Source organism: Parasteatoda tepidariorum, chromosome 7, assembly GCF_043381705.1.
Source record: "Parasteatoda tepidariorum isolate YZ-2023 chromosome 7, CAS_Ptep_4.0, whole genome shotgun sequence".
Taxonomy (NCBI): domain Eukaryota; kingdom Metazoa; phylum Arthropoda; class Arachnida; order Araneae; family Theridiidae; genus Parasteatoda; species Parasteatoda tepidariorum.
Window position 1 is genome coordinate 19501295 of NC_092210.1, and position 21371 is coordinate 19522665.

At 26.7% G+C, this 21371-nt stretch overlaps 2 protein-coding genes across 4 annotated transcripts in view; one reads left to right on the forward strand and one right to left on the reverse strand.

Annotated features, from left to right (window-relative positions):
- Window positions 1-601: 601 nt before the first annotated feature.
- On the forward strand, window positions 602-17308 carry LOC107436772 (N6-Methyl-AMP deaminase). Of its 3 annotated transcripts, none has more exons than XM_016048583.3 (8): window positions 602-765; window positions 3901-4034; window positions 4115-4175; window positions 9543-9836; window positions 12713-12793; window positions 13822-13960; window positions 14924-15024; window positions 16290-17308. In XM_016048583.3, exons 1-8 carry the CDS (start codon window positions 721-723, stop codon window positions 16479-16481), a joined length of 1047 nt encoding a protein of 348 aa, XP_015904069.1. In that variant the 5' UTR covers window positions 602-720; the 3' UTR covers window positions 16482-17308. The 3 variants fall into 3 exon arrangements, with proteins under 3 accessions (XP_015904069.1, XP_071039245.1, XP_071039244.1); XM_071183144.1 differs by having other exon boundaries at window positions 608-765; window positions 16013-16370; XM_071183143.1 differs by lacking the exon at window positions 602-765 and adding an exon at window positions 1039-1194.
- Window positions 17305-21371, reverse strand: part of LOC107436770 (rabconnectin-3 alpha) — a gene marked incomplete in the record, with an annotated part of 96733 nt that continues 92666 nt past the window's right edge. The window contains 2 exon segments of the mRNA XM_071183145.1: window positions 17305-19236; window positions 20124-20251. Coding sequence (XP_071039246.1) covers window positions 19039-19236; window positions 20124-20251 — 326 coding nt within the window.

Here is a 21371-nt window from a genome sequence, read left to right on the forward strand (position 1 = left end):
GTATATTTTATGCTTTGTACAGTACGTCTATGTACAGTATATTTTATGCTACAGTTTATTTTTTCTTATAGGCACTTTTTTTTCCGTAACATTCGAATGTTACGTGAATCTAACTTAAAATGAACGCATGCCAGTAATTTATAAAATCAGCTCGACCAATTAATTATTAAATCTACAATATTTATCAGATTTGCCTTAATTTATTACTTTGATGTAGTTTTCTCCGTCATTCGGATGAAAATTGAAGGTATTCAGTGAAAAACGTTATTCAAAAGTTTACGATATCATATGATTATTCGTTTACATGTCGTAATGGTAGAATCATTGCATCATATCAATTAGAGCAATTCAAATTTTCTTTACATATTAGAGCTCATAGAAGTAAAACCACTAAGCTCATGCTATACTTTTATAAACCATTAAAATTCAAATACGTGTATGTTCCGAAAAAACGACATTACATTCAAATATTAGAACGCAGAAAAAAATGGAATCTATGACCTTTTTCACAGTTTTACAGAATCTCCACAAGGTAGCGTGATCAAATTCTCGAGTTAAAATATTTCAAAGTAAGCTTAAAACTAAGTTTAAAAATTACAATAATTTTTTTAAATTAATCCTTAGAATCAACAAAAAATATCTCAATTTCTAGTTTGAACTTCCCTTCTAATAAGGCGCTAAAGTAAAAATTCTAGATTTTCTTTTTCTTTAATTTTAAAAATGGAAAAATATGTTCAATCTTTTGTTGTGGATCTACCTAAAATTGTGAGTAGTTAGTTAAATTGGTATAATATTCAAATTGTATGAAATGTTAAGAAAATATTCTACGTATGTTTCTGTTATTTTGGCAGATAAAATAAAATATTTTTCTGCTTGAATCAGCGATAGTTTTGAGAAATGTGATGATTAAATGATGATAAGACTAATTTACAGAGGCTAAAGTACTTTTCGGCTTTGTTATAAAGATAACAAATTTTATATCAGAAATTTACTAAAACGTTTATTATTAGATTTTTTTTCTTTCTTTCATGAAATTAATAAAAATAAAGTTTTCAATTGTTGCTTCCCCCAATTTCAATCCAATTTGAGGTGGTTTTTTTCCTGTCACTGAAAACAGCAGAAAGTCTTAAAAGGACCAGTAGAATTCTTTAGCAATTAGTATTAGCTTAAATTTAACATATGGAATTTAAAATAGTGCGTAAAAGTTGAAAGTTTCCCTTCATATTTCTTTAAGGAATAACTCTTTTCTTATTTTGTTTGTAAACAAAATATTAAAATCTATTTTACCTATTATGTTTTATTTATAAATGGATTGTCTTATTATCTTAATAAATGTAGTACTCTTATACTCTTACATCTAGACAAATTTTATGTACTAATTATATTTAGTTTACTTGTTCCATTTGAAAAAAATTAATTCATTGCGTAGATAATGATAACACTCTGTAAAATTTAATTTAATTAAATTAAAAGAATAATTTAGAATAAATAAAATAATTCTGATTAGGTACTGTTACAAATATTTGCTTTGTTGGAATTATTCTCAACTGGTAAGTTTTTTTTAGGGAGGGGGTAATTATATTAATGCATTCTTTAATGATTTTAAATTTTACCTTTAATTTTTTGATTAAATACTCTTTATTTAAAAATGTTCCTTTTCTCTATTTTCAGTTTAAAATGTAAAAAAAAAACTTTCAAGTTGCTTGCTTACCAATTAAAAAACTTTTTTAAAACTTTTTTTGAAGAAAATTTTTACACAGATTGTCTTTTAGCTTGCCTTTATTTAAGAGGGCAATTTACAAATTGAAGGTCAAATTCAGTTGTTATATACTATTACACATTTTGTTAAATTTAAGGGTGGTGAGTGCCCTTTTTTGTTTGGAAGATCTCTGCCTTTTTTTATTCCTAGGGAAAACTCTGTGCCAAATAAATATAAAATTCACCAGTTAAATTTAATAATATCAATTATTAAGAATTACAGTTAACTAAGACTGTGGTTACTGTTAACTTTACTGTTAAGGCTTGAAGGGTTGCAGACAATTAGAATTGCTAGTGATAATAACTAGCAATATAATATAATGAACAGGACAATGAAAAGGACAATTGAAGAGAGAGCATCATTCAAATAGAATTACCCAAATGACCAAGATTTACCTTAAATACACGGGACTGTATTTGATGAACTCCTGTATAAATTATTTTAAATATTCCTGTATAAATTATTATCCTGTATTAATTAATCCTGTATAAATTGTTTTAAATTATAAATTATTTAAAATAAAATAAGGGAATCCAAAATTATTTCTTATATCTAAAATAGTTTATAATTCAACTAAAAAGGGAGAAAGGAAAAGTACTTAAAACTCAAATTTTGATAAAAATCTTTGTAAATATGTACCAAAGCCAATATTATTTTACAGAAATTTAAAAAGCAATTCAATTTATTTTTTTTCACCGTAAATAAACAGTAATTTTGCAAATAAGTCATAAATTCTATTAAAAAAAAATTTAAGAGTATCTCTTTGATTTTTATTGGATCAGGTGAAGTAAAGTGGGCATATGTTTTTTTTTAAAAAAATCGATAAAATTTTCTTCTTTTAAATTGAGATAATTCGTTTAATGTTTTTAGAGACATTTACTGTGATTGCGGCTAGCATTTTATTACAGTTTTAGAAACTGTTAAAAAAATTTAACATTTACAAACTATCTGCATATGATCAACTTATACAGTATATTAGTTTAAGCTGTTGATGAACTTTCTTCTAATATTATAAAAAAACTATCATAAAATATAAATTTTTATTCAAACTGGTGGAGGGACATCTGATGAACTGACTAACATAGAAATTTATGAATAAATTTCGAAATTCTGTTTAGTATCAATCGTAGTCTGAGGTGGGGTAAAATGGGTATATGATTAGGCTTAGCTAAATGTTGTATGATAGTGATTTTTTTTTTTTTTTTTGAACTTTTGTTTTAGCTTTAGTAAGTATCTAATGCTCTATATTTTATGATGAAATAGCTAAAAAATAATTTACTTTTTTATTATAGCCCTACTTAGAAGTTTTAAGTCTGAAATCAAAATTTCTTTTAAATTGCATTTTTTAAAAAGAAGAATGGTAGGTAGAAATAACAATATTACTAACATTAACATATCATATAATTAAAAAAATTACCATAATAACACGCACGAGCATAATTGTACAACTTAGTAAGCATATTTAAAGATATTAATGAGTTTTTACCTAGCAGTCTTTTCATGGAACAATTTCCTTCAAATAACTTAATTGAATCGAAATACCTGTCTGCTATGAATAGTAAAAACACTTTAAATTACCACTATAGATATTAATTTTTACACTCTCATTTATATTTCTAATTAACAAAAAACTGTTGAAGTTTTCTTGCTTTTTAATATTGTGTAGAGTTCAGCAAAATGTACTGCATTCAAAGCGAAACCTAATTTTGATATCAATGAACATTATCTCATTAATTTAATAATATGTAGGGAAAAAAAATATTTTTTAACATTTATTTTTAAAATATAATCATAATGCATTTATTTAAGAGCATTTTTATTTCTAAAACAATATTTACATTTGTTCTTTACTTTAATTAAATATGTACTAATTTTAGAACTATACCCATTTTACCCCACTCTAGGGTAAAGTGCGTATATCAAATGGTATAGGTGTATCACCCATTTTACCGTAACTAAGAATTACCTTGGGTGATACAAATCTTTCTTTTGAGAAATATCTTTATTTGGATCTAACAATTTCTTACAATTTAGCTTTCAAATGTGTTATTAAATAAAATTTAAAAATAGTGCTTTTGCTTTTTTAAATTTTTTTATTTCACTGATAATTCATATAATTTCTGAATCTTAATCAATTACAGGAACTTCATGCCCATTTAAATGGATCCCTCAGCCATAGAACTCTTGAAAAATTAATATCAATAAAAAAGCAAAAAGAGGACGGAAATAAACTTGATCTGAAATTGCCTAAATTATCATCAAATAATCTTTCACAGTAAGTTAACAAGTTTTTGGCATTTAAGTGTTTAATTTTTTATAAAGTTTTATTTTTTTATTTCCTAATTTTTCTTTAAGGTGCTTTGAAACATTTAATCTTATACACAAAATTACAGATAGTCCTGAGGCAATTTATGTGGTAAGTAATCTTTTTAATTTGTAAATATAGATACTTTGTGAAGCAAAAAAAATGTGAACATTAATAATTGTATAATATGGTGTCTTCTATTATTTCTGGTTATTTTTTTTAACATTAAAATCGGTGCCAAAACTTTATAGACTTTTGTTTTGTTATTTAAAATTTTTTTTCTTTTTTAAAAAAGTGAAGCATGTTTAAACATTTAATATGATGTTAATTTATTTAAAAAATTGTAATTTTGTATTTAAATATCATAAAGGCAATGCTTTTCAAAACAGTGAAAATAATTCTTACCTGTGATCGTCATTATTGTTTTTTTTTTCTTTTTTCTTTTTCTGGCATCCTTGGAGGACCACGGTGGGGAAAAAAATCTTTCAAACATGTTATAAACCAATGGGCATTAGTGTTTACTTTATAACTTCTCCCCCCCCCCAAAAAAAAACCCCACATGTACTTTTTTTTTTATCATGGTCCAGTTCATTGATATTTTTAGTGAATAGAGACGATTTATAGCTCACCTTTAAAAACTGTATTTGGTGAAGATGTTTTTTTAATCCCTTTATTTTGTTAGTGTATATAAATTTGATCATTAAAAATTCTTAGAGAATCCATTTCTAATTATATCCTTGATTAGATAACAATTATACGAATATTTCTACAAAAATTCTCAAATTTACTGTAATTTTTACTATAGCTTAAACAAGAAAAAAAACCATCATACTTCTATAAACACTTTTTTGAAAAATAACTATTACTTTTAAAAGCGTAAAAATTAGGAATATCCTTTTTTATGAGTAAAATTATTCATGCTTTTCAGTATATATATTCAGTGTGTATATATATATATATATACATATATATATATAGCATAATAAATAAATACAAAAAAACACGAAGAAAATTAAGAAAAACAATAAGTTTTATTTATTGCGCATAAGCTGCAAGTAAATAGAACTCATAAAATAAGTTCAAAATGTAAAGAAAACAAGGGAAAAATTACAGAACAATGAAAAAAGGGGAAAGAAAGAAAAATAATAATAAAAATAACAAAAACCAGAAAATTTTTTTTTTTATTTTCTGGATTTTTTTTTTTAATTCTAAAAATTTTTTGTCCTTTTTTCCGGTTTTTGTTATTTTTATTATTATTTTTCTTTTTTTTCTCCCCTTTTTTCATTGTTGTGTAATATTTCCCTTGTTTTCTTTACATTTTGAACTTATTTTATGAGTTCTATTTACTTGCAGCTTATGCGCAATAAATGAAACTTATTGTTTTCTTAATTTTCTTTGTGTTTTTTTTTTACTTATTTATTATGCTATATATATATATACACACACACAAAAAGGGAAGAAAGGATTTTGAAAAGAAGAAAAAATAAATAAAAATCATTAAAATTATAAAAAAAATTGATTAAAAATCTATTTGCTTACAGGAATGTATTTAATATAATTATATTTTGCAATTATTTTTTTTATTTTTTTATTTATTACAATATATATGCAAAGAATGGTTATATTTTTTATGTCATAGTAGTTTGGACAGGAGAGCGGTCCAAAGTTTGAAAACCTTAATGTTAGTTTTACTTTTTGCATATTTCACCATATCCCTGAGAACTTTTTAAGCGAATTGAGGAATTTTTGAACACAATTATGAAATTCATTTATTCGAAGATAATTCCATGCAAAATATTACTTTTTGTAAATATTTAATATTTTTTATTATCTTATTTAATAATAGTTAAAAAACTTTTGAATTGTAATTATAATTTTTTATGTCATTTTAAAAAAAGAAATTTGAAATGGCAAAATAGAAAATTTGTGCGAAATTGTAGTTCTTAAAAATACGACTTTTTTAAAATTCGATTTCGAATACTGTTAGACTGTTCAATGGGGTGTTGATAAGTTAATTTCATTATAAACTAAATTTGTTTTTTTAATAATTTTTGTCACAAATAAGACAGATAATGGCTATACAACTCGATTAGTAAACTATAGTGCATTGTGAACAGGGTTGGGTTGTTAAAAAAACATTGATCAGTTTGTGTATTTATTAATTTGAATTCCTTAAGTTTATAAATGGGACCATAAATTTAGTTTAATAAATTATTAAATTTCAATATATTTTGACTTCTATTATTTTATAACACATATCCTCGTTTATGCAAGAATTGTGTAAAATCAAATAAATTTTTTTTCTTACATAAACTTTATTTGCCAAAAATATTTTGAAAAAGTTATTGTACTGAAAAAAAGAAACCAAAAGTTTTGAAGAAAATTTTATCCAAAAAGATGCTTTGTTCATAGGGAATATTAGGCTCTGAGAATTTCCTGCTTATTTATACAAGAATATTTCTAATGTTAGTGAACTAATTATAATTTTAAAAGAAATATAAATATTTGTTTAAATGAGCTAATAATTTTTTCAAACAATTCAAAAGTTTAATTAAATTACTATTGATATTTAGTACAGTTATTAGAATGAATTTCCTAGTTACATGTTATTTTATTATGTTATTATAGCTTTAGTATGTCTACTTTTTAAACTATGCAACTCAGCATCAATCGAAACAATATTTTCGAATATCGGTCTTATTCATACAAAACTGAAAAATGAACTTGAAGTGCAAAAGCTTCCAATTTATTTTTATTTATTTTGTAAACACATGCTTTAGAGAAATGAGGAGTTAAAATGGGAGTACTAAATGAAAATTTATCTTACATGTAATGAATAAGATGATTATTGAGTGTTTTTTTTATTAACCCCTTAACGATCGGTTAATTTTCAAGAAAACAATCATAAAAGTGCCTATTTTTTTATCCCTGAAAATTGTATAAAAATATGTGTATGAACAATATATATATATTCATTTTTGATTTGTTTTTAGCTTGAAATTTTAAAATATTAAATTTTTAGGAAAAGCCAACATTCAGGGTTACTATGACTTAATGTTGATTTTCCAGCAAGCAAGGAAAATTTAAAAAAATATGTGTTTTAAACATTAAAAAAGAATTTTATTAAACTTACATATAAGGGTCATTCTCACAAAAAAGTGATTTTTTAAGTCCCTTAGTAATAAATATTAGGAAATTTTTCTTTATCATTATTTGTAAAGTTCTAACTAACAAATCATATGCATTTCTGCTAAATGTATTTAATATTTCATTCTTATTTTTTAATAAACATAACTTCAAAATCCCCTCCATGGACGTCCCTACGTCTGTGACACAAAATAATTTTTAATGGCTGTTAAACAATTTAAATGTTATTTTAATGATTTTTATAGTTTTACCTAGTTAAATGCTTATAGTAACTTTTTATTTAATATTTTTTTAAGAAAAATAAATGACTAGTAAACTTTGTCCATCGAAAATGAAATCTCCCTCCGTGGACAATTAATATAGTTCGGCAAATATGCAATAAAGGGCAGCATGTGCGAAATCCCTATAAGACAGCTTCTAGGAAACGTAACCATTCCATTTTCTAATGTTAACTATCAGTTGTTTTTGTTCTCTTTGGTGTCAGTTTTGGATTGTTGTGTTCAACTGGGGTTTGGCAAAGTTCTCACCGTATATTCCGTGGACATTATAAAGAAGGTAAGAGAAAATTATTTTATTTTTGATAGATGAATTTTAGATTGCAAAAATAGTATATTTAATAAAAAGAACTGCCCCATTTTTGTAACTTTAAAATTAAAAATCAGTAAAATTCAAGAACTAGTTTTTGTCTCCTCCGTGGACGTCCCCTCCGTGGACATAACGAGCCCACGGAGGAGAAGACACAGTCATTGGAAGGGACAATATGTTAGATAACCATAATACAATTTTAATAATTAGAAAACTATTTTCTTTTAATTGCTATTTTTTAAAGTGGTAAAAAAAGAAAATGTAAAAAAAGAAAGCAATCAAATGTTCATATGCAAAAGAGAAGGGAACAGAAAAAACTTAGTATGAGACAAGCTAGACAGAAATTAAAAGAAAACCCTATATTGTTTGAAGAAAGTAAAAAAATAAAAAAGAGCAAGAAACTTTAAAATCTGTATCAGAAAAAGATTTAACAGAAAAATCGTGATTAAATGTACTTAAATTTCTAGAAATTGATCGAGCAAGCCGTTTGTGCCCAGGGAAAAAAGAAACAATAACAAGAAGAAAAGAGAAAAAACATTATTTGGATGACAGTATGTTTAACTTGCATAAAATGTTCATAAAAAAGTACCCTCAACACTCAACTTTCATGTGGAGTCTGAATTTTTATTTCAATAGTCTTTACATTTTAATTTATTAATATTCAGTAAGAGTTACTTAAAAAATTTTACACCTAGGTTAAAAATGGATGTTTCCTTTCATAGGAGCATGATTAATCGGAAGTAGCTCTATCTCCAATAATGAAATATTTTATTATTTACTTATTAATGTTAAACTCATATCAGTTGTACCCAATAATTAATGAATTAGTCTTCATTGACATTTTGTCTCCTCTGTTAACTATTACATCTCCTCCTTGGACAAGGCAGAAATTAAAATATTTTAAATCTTGTAAAAAATAAAATAGAAAACTTGACCATTATTATAAGGACATATAACAAAAATAAATAAAGGCATTCATGTAATTTTTATCACATTTTTAATTACTTTAATTTAAGAAAATTTTTTAGTCTATTTATGCCTTTTCAGTGAGAATGACCCATAATATGAATAAAGATTAGTAATTTTTTCTTGTGTGATACATTTCAAAGCACGAGATACATAGGTCCAACGTCACAATCTAGACAGTAGTACCGAGTTTCCTTCCTACATCTCTTATTGTTTTCATCTCTTCTGGAGCAACAAATTTTGCATTCTCTTGATGGTTGAAAAATATCCTGGTACTGCCATCTGGTGTGTAAAATGAGAAATAAAATGTTTTCCAGGCAAAAAAAAGTAATTAGTTTTATTCTTTTTGGTGCGTTACTACTGAACACTCCAGCCCGGAAATATCACGGGAGCGAGAAATAGAGGGCGAAACCTCACCCCATCATTTTCACGGGAGCGAAAAGGAAGGGGTTAAGCTGATTGTTTTTGTATTTTTATTTTCAATAATTTAATAAATTAACGGATTGGATAAATTTTAATTTTACATGTTTTTATTTATAATTCTTTAATATTTTCTACACCAAAATTTGGTTTTTTTGGCAGTAATTGTCATAACAAAAAGTTTAATATCAAACTAATTCATGAACATGATTGATTACTTGCTGACTCACCATGTGACTAGTGGTTATTTTCATGTCTATTTGAAACCCTGTTGCATTTTCTTTCTCATCCATGCAAAAATTATTTTTGTATTATATTTTCAAGTTCTTTACTTGTTATTTCTAATTTTAATATTTCTAGGCTACTTGTGATGTAATCGAAGAGTTTTATAATGATGGTGTCTTATATTTAGAACTGAGAACAACACCAAAGGATGTTTTGCCTTCTATGACTCAAGACATTTATGTTGAGACAGTTCTGAAAGCCATTCAAGATGCTTGCTCCACCACAAATGAAGAGATTAAAGTAAAACTGCTGTTGTCAGTGGATCGTAAAAGACCGTTTGTAAATGCAGAAAAAACGCTGCAAATTGCTGAAAAATTTAATATTTCTTCAGGAACTGTTGTAGGAATAGATTTCAGTGGTGATCCCACAGTAAGTAAGAATTTCATTTTTCAAAATTGATCATTGTAATTTTAAAGTAAGCATTTTAAATAAAAAAATTGCCATATATTTCTAAATATAAGCCCATCCGTGCCTAAGACGAGTGCACTTTTTCTATGAAAATTTACTCCAAAACTCGAAACCCATATTTAAGTTGACGCAAAAAATAAGACGCACTATCTTTTGAGGGTAACTTTCGCAAATTCCTTTTTGCTTTACCTAACCGTCTTGTTTTTTTTTTTTTGTTTTGTTAACAAAGACTTTTTTGTATTATATTCATTCTCCCAAACATTGGTAAATTAGAATAGTGGTTCTCAAATGGTGTTGGAATTTAGGGTTCCGTGGTGGTACTAGGGTTCCATGGTGGAAGGGCCACAATGGTTCTAAGAGTTAGAACATTTTTAATTAATTAAAATTTTTGAAACCTGTCATTAAATTTAGATCTAATTGAGTATTCCTTATTTGTTTAATATTTCTATTATTTTTATAAAATCATTTAAGTAAAAATACTTGTGAAGAAAAAAGTGTAAAAGTAGAAAAATGTATTTTCTAGTAAATATATTCAATGATTAATGAATGCATTTATGAGAAATTGTGATAGTACCTTGAGTAATTGTGATAGTCAAATAAAAGTAATGAAGAAGTATGTCTTGCTAATGACGATTTTCACTATTTATTTTGGCCAATAATTATTGGTTAAATAAAGTATGCAAAATTTGACAATAATATTAATTAAGAATAACATACTATTGTATTTATATAATTTTGAAATGAACATGTTACACAAAAAATATGTTTCTTTTAGTTCATTTAAATTTGCTTGTAATTATGATTATTTGTACCTAAATACTTTTGTTAGTTAAACCTACTAAACATATTTTTAAATAAATATTAAAAACTTGAAGTGTAAAACTTACAAATAAAATAAGTTTTCAAATATATATTTCTTGTATGAAGTCAACAAAATTTCCTAGTAGTTGGCATGTCCACATTATCATTAGAGTGCAAATTAAAAGTTTTAATTTCATTCAGTAAACTTATCATTTAATTTTATTATGCAAATAATAATAAAAAAATAAAAGTAAGAAATTAGAATATTCTTAGGTTTGTTAACAAAATAAATTTTAAATGTGAAACTATAAATCAAATAAGCTTCTGAAGTCTCTCTAATCTATCATGATTATGACTCACACCACCAATGAAAATTTAATGGTCCAATAGGACCATCTAGGTATTCATTCAATGGTTAAAGAACTTAATATGGCTGACAAACTTGAGGGGAAAAAATCCAATATCACAATACATAATTTATGTTACAGTACACATCAAAAATTATTTATTGCCATCTATAACATCCTAAAACTAATTGAGTTCATTACCCCATAATGATTAAAGGTTAGTACTTATCAAAATTAAGTGAAAAAAAGGTAAAATAATATTAATAAATAGATTCAACATAGAGATTAAAATGCTGAGACTAAATAAATAAATAAATGAGAAAAACAGAGAAAGTAAGAACTAAAAAAATATTATATGAAAAATTAGTTATCTAAAATTACAGAATTTCAGTTAAAGTCTTTTCTAAATGAACAAAAAAATATTATTTCATAAATGAAAAATAATACAATCAGTATATGTTGAAGTACCGGTATGTATGATTGTACTAGTAGCGCCACCTACATTAATTAGAACAGAAAGTTGCTTCTTTAGTTTGTTTCAGTGCGTTTATCGAGATAAACCAATGCGCAGTTTATAATAAACATATTAATTATTAATCCACAATTTATTCTTTTAGTTGTTGTTTATCTAAAATCCGATCAGCATTATTTTCATGAGCTCGTATTTTTATGAACCACGCAAACGCAAATCAAAGACAAAATATTAATAGTATATGAGTATAAAGCAAAGCACAAAATGTAAATTAGAAATTTCAATATTTAATTTTAAAAGTTTTTAGACCAGATACTTGGTTTATCTACCATGCATTTGAATTCCATTCCGTGCGGAAAATAATAAAATTAGTACAACATTTTTTTTAAACACATGATTCCTTGGAAAAAACTATTTTTCATTACTTTATTTTGTTAATTTCAAAACATATTTCAAGACAACAGATTTGACATCCATGCATATAGTTTCAGTGACAATTGTCACCATACTGGTTTGAACCCTAATCATGATTATCTATTAAATCTCTTATCTATCAAGTCTCTTTTATCTTTCATTAAATTTTGTTTTTCTGAGACATAAACTGATTTTTTTTATTTCGTTGAGAAGTCATGTTTAAACTGCTAAAAACTTTTTTACTATGTTGTATGAAAATATAGTATCTAGCAAAACCTTTTTTTATTGTGATATAGCCCTATTTGAGTAATTCAATAATTGATTATCAATTCTCACTTATTTAATAATTTTCATATAATTTGTTTCTATGTATTAATTATTTAAATATTAATTGTTGATACAGCAGGAAAGTCTACTGTAAGTTGTAAAATTGATTTATAAAATCTACTGTTTACCCCATAAAATTTTAAGATGTTTTACTTTTAGTATGCTATCATTAGGATTTTAAAAAATTTAATCTTTAACTTTTGTTCACATGATTTTTTAACTGTATTTGTAATACACAATTTGTTTTACAATACAGCATTTAACACTAGCACAAAAATTACTTTTTATTGTAAAATTGTCAGTTTCCAAATGTTGGTAAATTTACAAATATGAATAAATTTTTATTATTGTTGTAAAGGCAAGCATTCCCCCTTCAACAAACATTTAGCTTTATATTTATCTGACTTAAAAAATGATTGTGTTTTTAAATGTTACAGCATGATCTATTTCTATAATTAAAATTATTTTCATAATAGACTGAGGATATACATTCTTTTCTACCTATCTTGGAGTCTGCAAAGAAAAAAGGCTTGAAGTTAGCTATTCACATTTCTGAAGTAAGTTTATTTAAAACAAATAAACAAAAATATATTATATGGTTTGTTAGATGTTAGTTTTATTTTCAAAAAATACCTTGTAAAAATTGTTTGAAAAATTAGTAAATATTGAGTTTTATTTCTTGTAATTATCTGCTACTTTTAGTTATTCATGTTTTTTTTTTAAAATTTTTCTCCTTAAAAATTTGCTCATTAATACAGCATCTAATATATATTTATGTATACATACTGTACTTCTAATTTTCACCAAGTGGCCTTTGCTCTTTTACAGTTAGTACAACAATATTTATATTCAATGATTACTTTTAATTTATTTTCAAATTATGATTTTATTTAAACTTCTAATTTTCTGTTCAAAAATAAAATGCTGCTTTTTAATGTATCAAAACACTTTTAAATGAATATATTTTCAATTGAACTTTAGAAACTGAATTTAAATACCATAAAAAAAGCTTTATCATTGCATTTTATTGTTATAAATAGATAAAAAATACTATAACTTTAATTTTATGATAAAAATCAATAACTTAATTTTACAAATAGAATATTTATTTATAAATGTTAATGAAATTTTAAGGTTTACAACCATTGGGACTGTTAACTTTTTAATATCGAAAAAGTTAGTTGCACTTAAAATAAAAATTTATTTCTGCAATTAATGTTCTAATTTAACTGTGCATTTGATTTCTAAGACATTTTAATTACTCATAAAAGTCACGAAAACTTCACTTAAATAATTCTTTTTTAATTCAATTTATTTTTAAAGCTTAATTTTGTCTCTAAGAAACAGGATGTGTTATTATGCATAGTGTGTTATTTAGCATATATTTATAGTGTGTTATTATGCATAGTGTGTGACAGGATGTGTTATTTTGCATAGTGTGTGTGAAAATTATGCATAGGGTGTTATTTGATGTTTTATACAAATTTGTTGACAACTATTATTGCTAACAACTTCTTTTATTTTATTGAAGTCAATACAATATTTTGTCACATTCCCATTTATTAAGTTTTCTGACATTTTATAGGTTCCGAACAAATTTGAGGAGGTAGAAAAACTTTTAAATTTACAACCCGACAGACTTGGTCATGGAACGTACCTATTACCTGAACAAGGTGGATCAGTAAAAAACTTTGAGCTATTCCAAAAGTTACAAATTCCGCTTGGTAAGTATATTATTCAATTGTTCACTGTGCAGTTTAAACCATGAAATTATTTTTTTTTAAATCTAAAATTTGTTTATTCAATGTACCAGTTTTAGTTTAAATGTTAAAAAAAAAAAATTTCTGTATTTTTATCGTCCTGCAGTGAACTAATTGTAAAGACAACTTCCCAGTAAAGAACTCCCAGTAGGGCACCGAAGTCAAGCATCACAGGCTGCGGCCAGTAAGTGCATGGATGACCACTTTGATCAGCCTGCTGAGGGATCTAGGGTGCGGGGTATTGGTCGTCATTAAACTGTTCTACCGTTAAGTGCTCGACTTCGCCCAGGTCGTCAGGCTATCAAAGCAGGGAAGCCATCCCCTCTGCAGAGGATCAAAAGTGTGATGGCATGTCTTAGGATCATCCTGAGGGATGTTTCCCAGATTGTCCCCAATAGCCCATTGTGTAGCTCTAGCGCAATGTAAATAAAGTACCTACCTATAGTTTGTTTAAAATAAGAACTCCTCCAGACATTCGTCTGGACCTGTGGCGGTGACTATGGTAACGAGGTACGACTATTTCAAGTAGGGGTGTGGGGTCACTGTTTTGGAAGTAGTTTTGGCTCGGGTCGGCGGGATAAAGGGAATCTCTTTGGTCTATTGTGTTAGTCCTAGAGTGAAGCTACTCTCCCTAAAATGCGCCATTCTTGTTTCCATAGCACCAGACAGCTTTAGACTTTGTGACGGGAGGAGTTCTTAATTTAGACACACTATTTTTATCAAAAGCAAATTTAAAGGTAAGGTCTAATTAGAATGACTTTAGTATGGAACTGAGATTTTTAATTTAGTTATTAGTTAGGTAAAAGTTAAATATTTATGAGTTTGGATTAAGAATTTTTGTCTGAATTTACTGTATATTTACAACGCCTCAAATTTTTAGCCTATATGCATAACTCATAATTTTAATTTCTACCTTTTTTTTTTTAGAAATATGCTTAACTTCAAATGTTGTATCGAAGACAGTTCCTTCATATGCAGATCATCATTTCAAGTATTTGAAAGAAATGGGTTATCCTTGTATTCTATGTGTAAGTATTTTATTGTATCGTTGTCAATAAATAGCAATATTAGAGCTGCAGTGACTCTACAGTCACCTCCCACTGAGGTGACACAGGTTTGAATTGCTGGTTGATTCTAGCTCGCACTGACCACAGTGCTAACATAAAATATCCTCAGTGGTAGACAAATCATGCATTAATATTTTTGTTGAATTTAAATTGAGCTTTGCTGCTTCACGTATCACCTGCCGTTTTTGTCGTTAACTCAGTTTATTGTTAACAACTCAATCTTTCTTAATTCCATGCATTTCTCCCAGATTTATGAAATTGCAAACAGCAATGGTAGAGCAAACAATTATCTTGCAATAGACCTAACAGTACAACCTTTTCCTTTTGAATATCATTTCCTGAATTTTTTCATAATCTATCAATAAATGTTGTGCCAAAAACTAACATTATATTAGTTAAAGGAAGTAATCACTTTTGTCAAATTTAGTGCAAAGAAAGTGATAAAGACATCCTTTTAATATAAAATTTTGATAACTTAACTTTGTTTAAATGTAAAAATTGCATTTTTATTTGGCATTATTTTTGCCAGTGCATTTCTATCATAACTTAGTACAAACTGGAGATGTGATTTAAATAAAGTAAAAAAAAATTTAAAAAAAACAGTAAAGTAATAATTAAAGAATAAATCAGTGTTTTATATAAAAAAAAAGAAGTGAAAATACAAGTGTTTTTAATTGTATTTCCAGACATCCCAGTTTTAAGTTTTTTTTTTCTCATTTTAATATACAGGGAAATGTTTGATAGAGGATAAACATTTTTATAGTTACCCATATAGAGTTAATACCTGAAATTAAGTAAATGAGTTCATGGAGGTTTATTGATGTTAGATGTTACCTAAGAGATAGTGAAATTTGTTGACGTATGTTGAAAGATCATATGTGAAAGTTTCAACGATTAAACAAACAATTTAGCGTGTGTTTATTATTTTTGTTCTCTTCTTGTAACTCAGGTGTTTTTACTATTTGATACAAATCCATCTCTTATCTCTTTGAAAACTTCCAAGTTATTTATTAGGCTTATTGCACAGTGACATCAACAGTTTACAAAGAACTGGATTTCCACTTAACCCAAATTAGTATCAGGACTTAACTAATCTACAATCTGCTGACCTAAAGGATGTAGAAAAATCAGCTCAATCATGAGCTAGAATCTTCCAATCATTGTTTTTTATGAAATGTGTAACATTAAAACAGAATTAAACTAATATTTCCTTTTTCACATTGCAGACTGATGATAAAGGTGTTTTTAATACTACTTTATCTCATGAATATTATTTGGCCTTTGAACATTATTCCCTTACTCAAAAAGAATTGTTCGACTTGTCATTTAGTAGTATTGATCACATATTTTCTCCTAATACTGTGAAAGAGGATTTAAAAGACAGGTGGTCTGAAAAAAGAAAAGCTTTAGTAATGTAAATATATTATGATATGTATTGATATATTAACTTATTATGATAAATGTATATATAATTTATCCATTGACTTTCGATACTTTTATAAATATACTGTGTACAAGTTTCATACAAACCGTGTTTAATTTTAATAAATAAATATAGGTACTATTTTTATACATTATTTTTAGGTTAATTGGTGCTCAGAAGAATATTAAAAATTAGCACTAGTCTCAGTGTGGTTGGTTTGATGTGCATTATCAGAATCTTTTAAACTGTGTTTAAAAACTGAAGAATCAAATATGAATCTATTAAGAGGAAACTAGAACAGAATAGTAAAAAAAAAATTCTACTATATGTACTTTTATAATTAAAAAATTGTCCTCAACTTTTATAATATTATACAAAGAAAATTTTAGAACATTACTAAAAAAAAATCTTCGTATCATTTCATAAACAAATCATTAAAAAAAAAAAAAAGTTGAATGAAGTTGATGAAAAGTTGAAATTCTATACATTAGGCAGAATACAGCAAAGCGTATCAAAATTACACTTCATTTACATTTTTCTTTAATGCAATGTATATTTAACATAATCTATTTATGGTATGAAAAAAACTTTTCAAAAAATATAAGCAAATTCCCAAAGTTGCTGGAATGTACAAGATACATTAAGAGCTCATTTTGTTAGAAATAAAGTTCTGACTGTATCATGATTTCTATATCTGATATTACACAGTTTGAGTGCATGCATTATACATTTTGTTTACATTTACTGTTTCTATTATTTGACTATTTAAATAGTTTTTAAGAAAGATTGTGTTTGTCAATAAAAACAGTAACAAAAACTAAATGTGCTTTTTTTTATTTGTCACTTATAATATTGATCACATTCTAAATTAGTAAAGTTTGATTCAGTTCATACTTGTAAATTGCATAAATTCAGTTTTTTATTTTTATTTTTACACAACTCTATACAGATAAATATATATATATATCAACTACTTTATAATATCACACAAAGAATATAAACTCGTTTATAATTTACAAATTTCTTTACAAAACTTAAGTAACATCTTTTGTCATTGAGAAACTTGAATAAATATACAAATGAAAAACTAAACAAACTCTAAAAAGATGATAAAATACTGTTTAACATTTCTTTATACTCGCATAACGATAAGCCATCTGGAATGAAATAATTTATTCATACAAATATTCAATGATTTTAGAGGAACAACTCAAGTATTGTAAACAACAGTAGACTTTGGAGAAGTACCGACACAACTAGTTTTAAACACGTACTATAAGTGAGAAAACAATTCTTTTTTTAAATTTTTTTTTTTACAAATGTTACATTATTTCTGATGAGAGGTTTTAATTATCAATCACGTAGAGATGTAACATTCAAACACTTCGACAATAGATAAAATTACAATAAAAACACACATAGTTTAGTAGAATTAACAAAATGGAATGCCTATTCTGCTGTACCTTGAGATGAAAGAAGAAAAATAATGTTTTGACACTTTATATGAAGCTCAAATAGACACAAATACATTAAATAAAATAGCTTACTGTCAAATGGACTGTACCAGTAAAAGTGAAACAGCACTTGATTTAATGATTATTTTTTCATGCCAGCTCATTTCAGTCTTCATGATTAGATTTACCAATTTTAATAGTTTGGATTAATCCGAATTAAAATTGATATTAAATAAAGCTTGTTGAATTATAGACATTTAGTAAAATTTCCAATGAAAAATGATAATATTTTTGGTATGTTAAAATATCACAATTGGATAAATCACTATTAAAATAATGGAAGTGCTTATTTATAAGAACTGCACCTATGAATGTAAACTAATGGCATTAACTTAAAATAAAATATAAGATTAACTTCTATCTGCTAAAGAAAAAAAAAGGTTTACCTACATTCAAGATATTAAGAACTACTTTGCCTGAGGCAAACTATCCATTTATCACACCCACTTTCAACCTAGTGGCAACACTCAAAGCTTTTAAAGATGACAAAAAGTCTCATAAAATGTTATGTTTTATTTTATCATATTTGCTAGTGCATGCTAAAATTATTTTAACTGAAACAGAATGAGTATGAATACAATACTTAGAACAATGTATTTTTATTCTGCCATATTTTACCTTAGCTATTTTATGCAACAGAGAATAGCATTTTATCATAGGCACAGTACTTGCAAATAACACAACAATAAAACATTAAAAAAAATTTTACAATTCCATGCAAAAAAATAATAATAAATAAATTGAAACAATCAGTCAATTGCACTTTTTGATTAATTGGTGTTTTTCAATTTCTTTTACTTTAAAAAGAAGCAAGGACAATGATTACGTTACATAATTGATTTCAAAATTTTGCAGCACCAATTTCAACAAATAACAACGATGTAAATCCTGCACAAACCTGAGAAAAAAGCATCTATGCATATATCAAACACATCATCTGACTTCAGTCAAAAAGAGATCCATTAAATCACAGATAATTCTCATGTCTAGGAGAAAGGACTTCGTTGCATTTACACACAAAATTTAATAAATTTAAGTTTATAGCATAGAATTTACTATGTCATGATCTGGAAGGGTCCTGAACTTCAGTGAACCATCTGCACCACATGAAAAAAGTCGACCCATTTCGTCTATTTCTAGCTGGGACACCCCATTGCTGATGCTTCGGAATAGAGAGCTTTTTGTATGTTCACCAGCAAAGGAACATAGTTTAACATGAACACTCAAACCCCAAACCTAAAAAAAGCAACTCTTATTGAATTAAAAATTAAAATTTTTTTTAAAAAAAAAAAAAGAAATATCTGTAAATCCTGTAGATGACAGTAATTAACAAACATGCAAACTGAACAATTTTTCAGACTTTTGGGAACTTCAGCACATAAGTACTCAGGCTCAGTTTCAAAAAGAGAAACTAAAATGGTAGCAGTTTTAAATGTCTAAAGTACTTGACAAACTGAAATGCTATTGAATTCAGCAAATAATAGTTCATATGCTGTAATATTTTTGAAACTTTAAGAACGTAAGTTGTCAGATTATTTTCAAAGCTTTATATTTCTTGGTTAAATTAATCAATTAATATTTTTAAATTGGCTGTGGAAATAAAAAATTGTTTAGCAAATAACACACTGAAATACATTGTTTTATGTTAATATGTAAAAAGCCTATAAAAAAATTTTTTTTTTCCTTCTGGAATGTGCAATGTGTTAAATCTTAACTTTTTCCTGTAAGTTTTGATGAAATCAATTCACATTTGTTTTAGTCAATTACATATGATTGTTCAAAAAGAGACTCGATGAAATAATAAATCATAGTAATAAAAATCAGCAAAATTTTAATAACAGTTCTTGATTTCAGTTAAAATGCCAATCAAAACCTTACCTATTTAAAAGCAAGGTCAAATTATCATCATAGTTTGCACATGCACAATGAGTTTTAATTATTCCTTACCTTGCAACAAAAATTTTTAGATTCTCAATCTGAAATTTTGATACGCATTCTCCTACCAAATTTTAGCGACATTGGAAATAGCAAGGTAAAAATCATTAGTCTAGTTGAATGAAACATGATAGATGACTACATGAATGTAATATTGCAATTTTTAAAAAACAGCTCTTAGCACTCACTTTAATGTCACCATCAGCAGAACCAGTAGCAAAGAATTCTTCACTTGGATCTAAGGCCAAACATTTTATTGGAGAGTCATGGGCTTGGAATTTATGCCTTAATTGCCTTTGCCTTACATCAAATATACCTGGAATTTATTAAGAAAACAGCAAAGAATAGAGAAAAAAAAATGTTATTGGCTCTTAGGAGCAGTATAATTTAGGGAAAATGATATAAACACATAGATTTGATTATATTTCATACCTCGCATTGAACAGCTGACTTATTTTTTAATCTATGATTATAGCCATTTTCAGACTCATTTTTTGGGTTAGCTTAATTACTTTACCCATAGAGATAATAATTTAATAACTTTAACCCATAGAGAGGACAAGATAACTCTTGGATTAAGCAATGGGACAATTTAGTCTTAGTAGAGGACTATTTGGTGCAACTAACCCACATTTGCATTACATGAACAGAAAAACAACACAAACCTCCCACGGTCAGTTCAGCAGCGAAGAGATTCTAACTCATAATTATTGAGGATATTTTATGCCAGTACTGTAGTCAATGCAAGCCAAAAGCAGAATTCATATGGACCAGCCATCGCTGGAATTCGAAGCAAAGCCATTGGGAAGCGAGCTCCCTATTCCCCACAACTCCAATAACATATTTTATTTTAGAACAGTTGTTGCACAGCTGACCCAATTTTGGGTTTAAGACTACTAATGTTTTAACTCCATAGCCTTGTAATTTTGAACCCCAACCCAGAAGACAAGAGAACTCTTGGATCAAGTATTGGGTAAAATATTCCTTTGTTGAGGACTCATTGATGGAACTAACTTGCATTTGTGTTACACTGAGTGGAAAACCATGAAAATCTCCCACATTTAGCCTGACAGCAAACGGACTCTAATCCATGATCCCTCTACCACTGACGGTTTTACTTCAAAATTGGTTGGAGTAAAATTCTTATCACAAGCCATCACTGGGATTCGAACCTAGTTCACCTCATTGGAAGGCTCACTCTATCCCCTGAACCCCAAGGCTCTTAATATCATATTGTCACATTTATCTTAATCATCATTTCAAATAAACCAGCATTTTATGCATATAAGCCTGTTTTCAAAAAAAAAAAAAAAAAATGGTGACCAGCCAGATAAATGATTAATGGAGACATGTTTTTATTATGTTGCAAGGCTGCAGATGCTCAAAATATTTTCCAGCTCAAAAAAACATTCAGTTAGATAAACATAACCGTACAT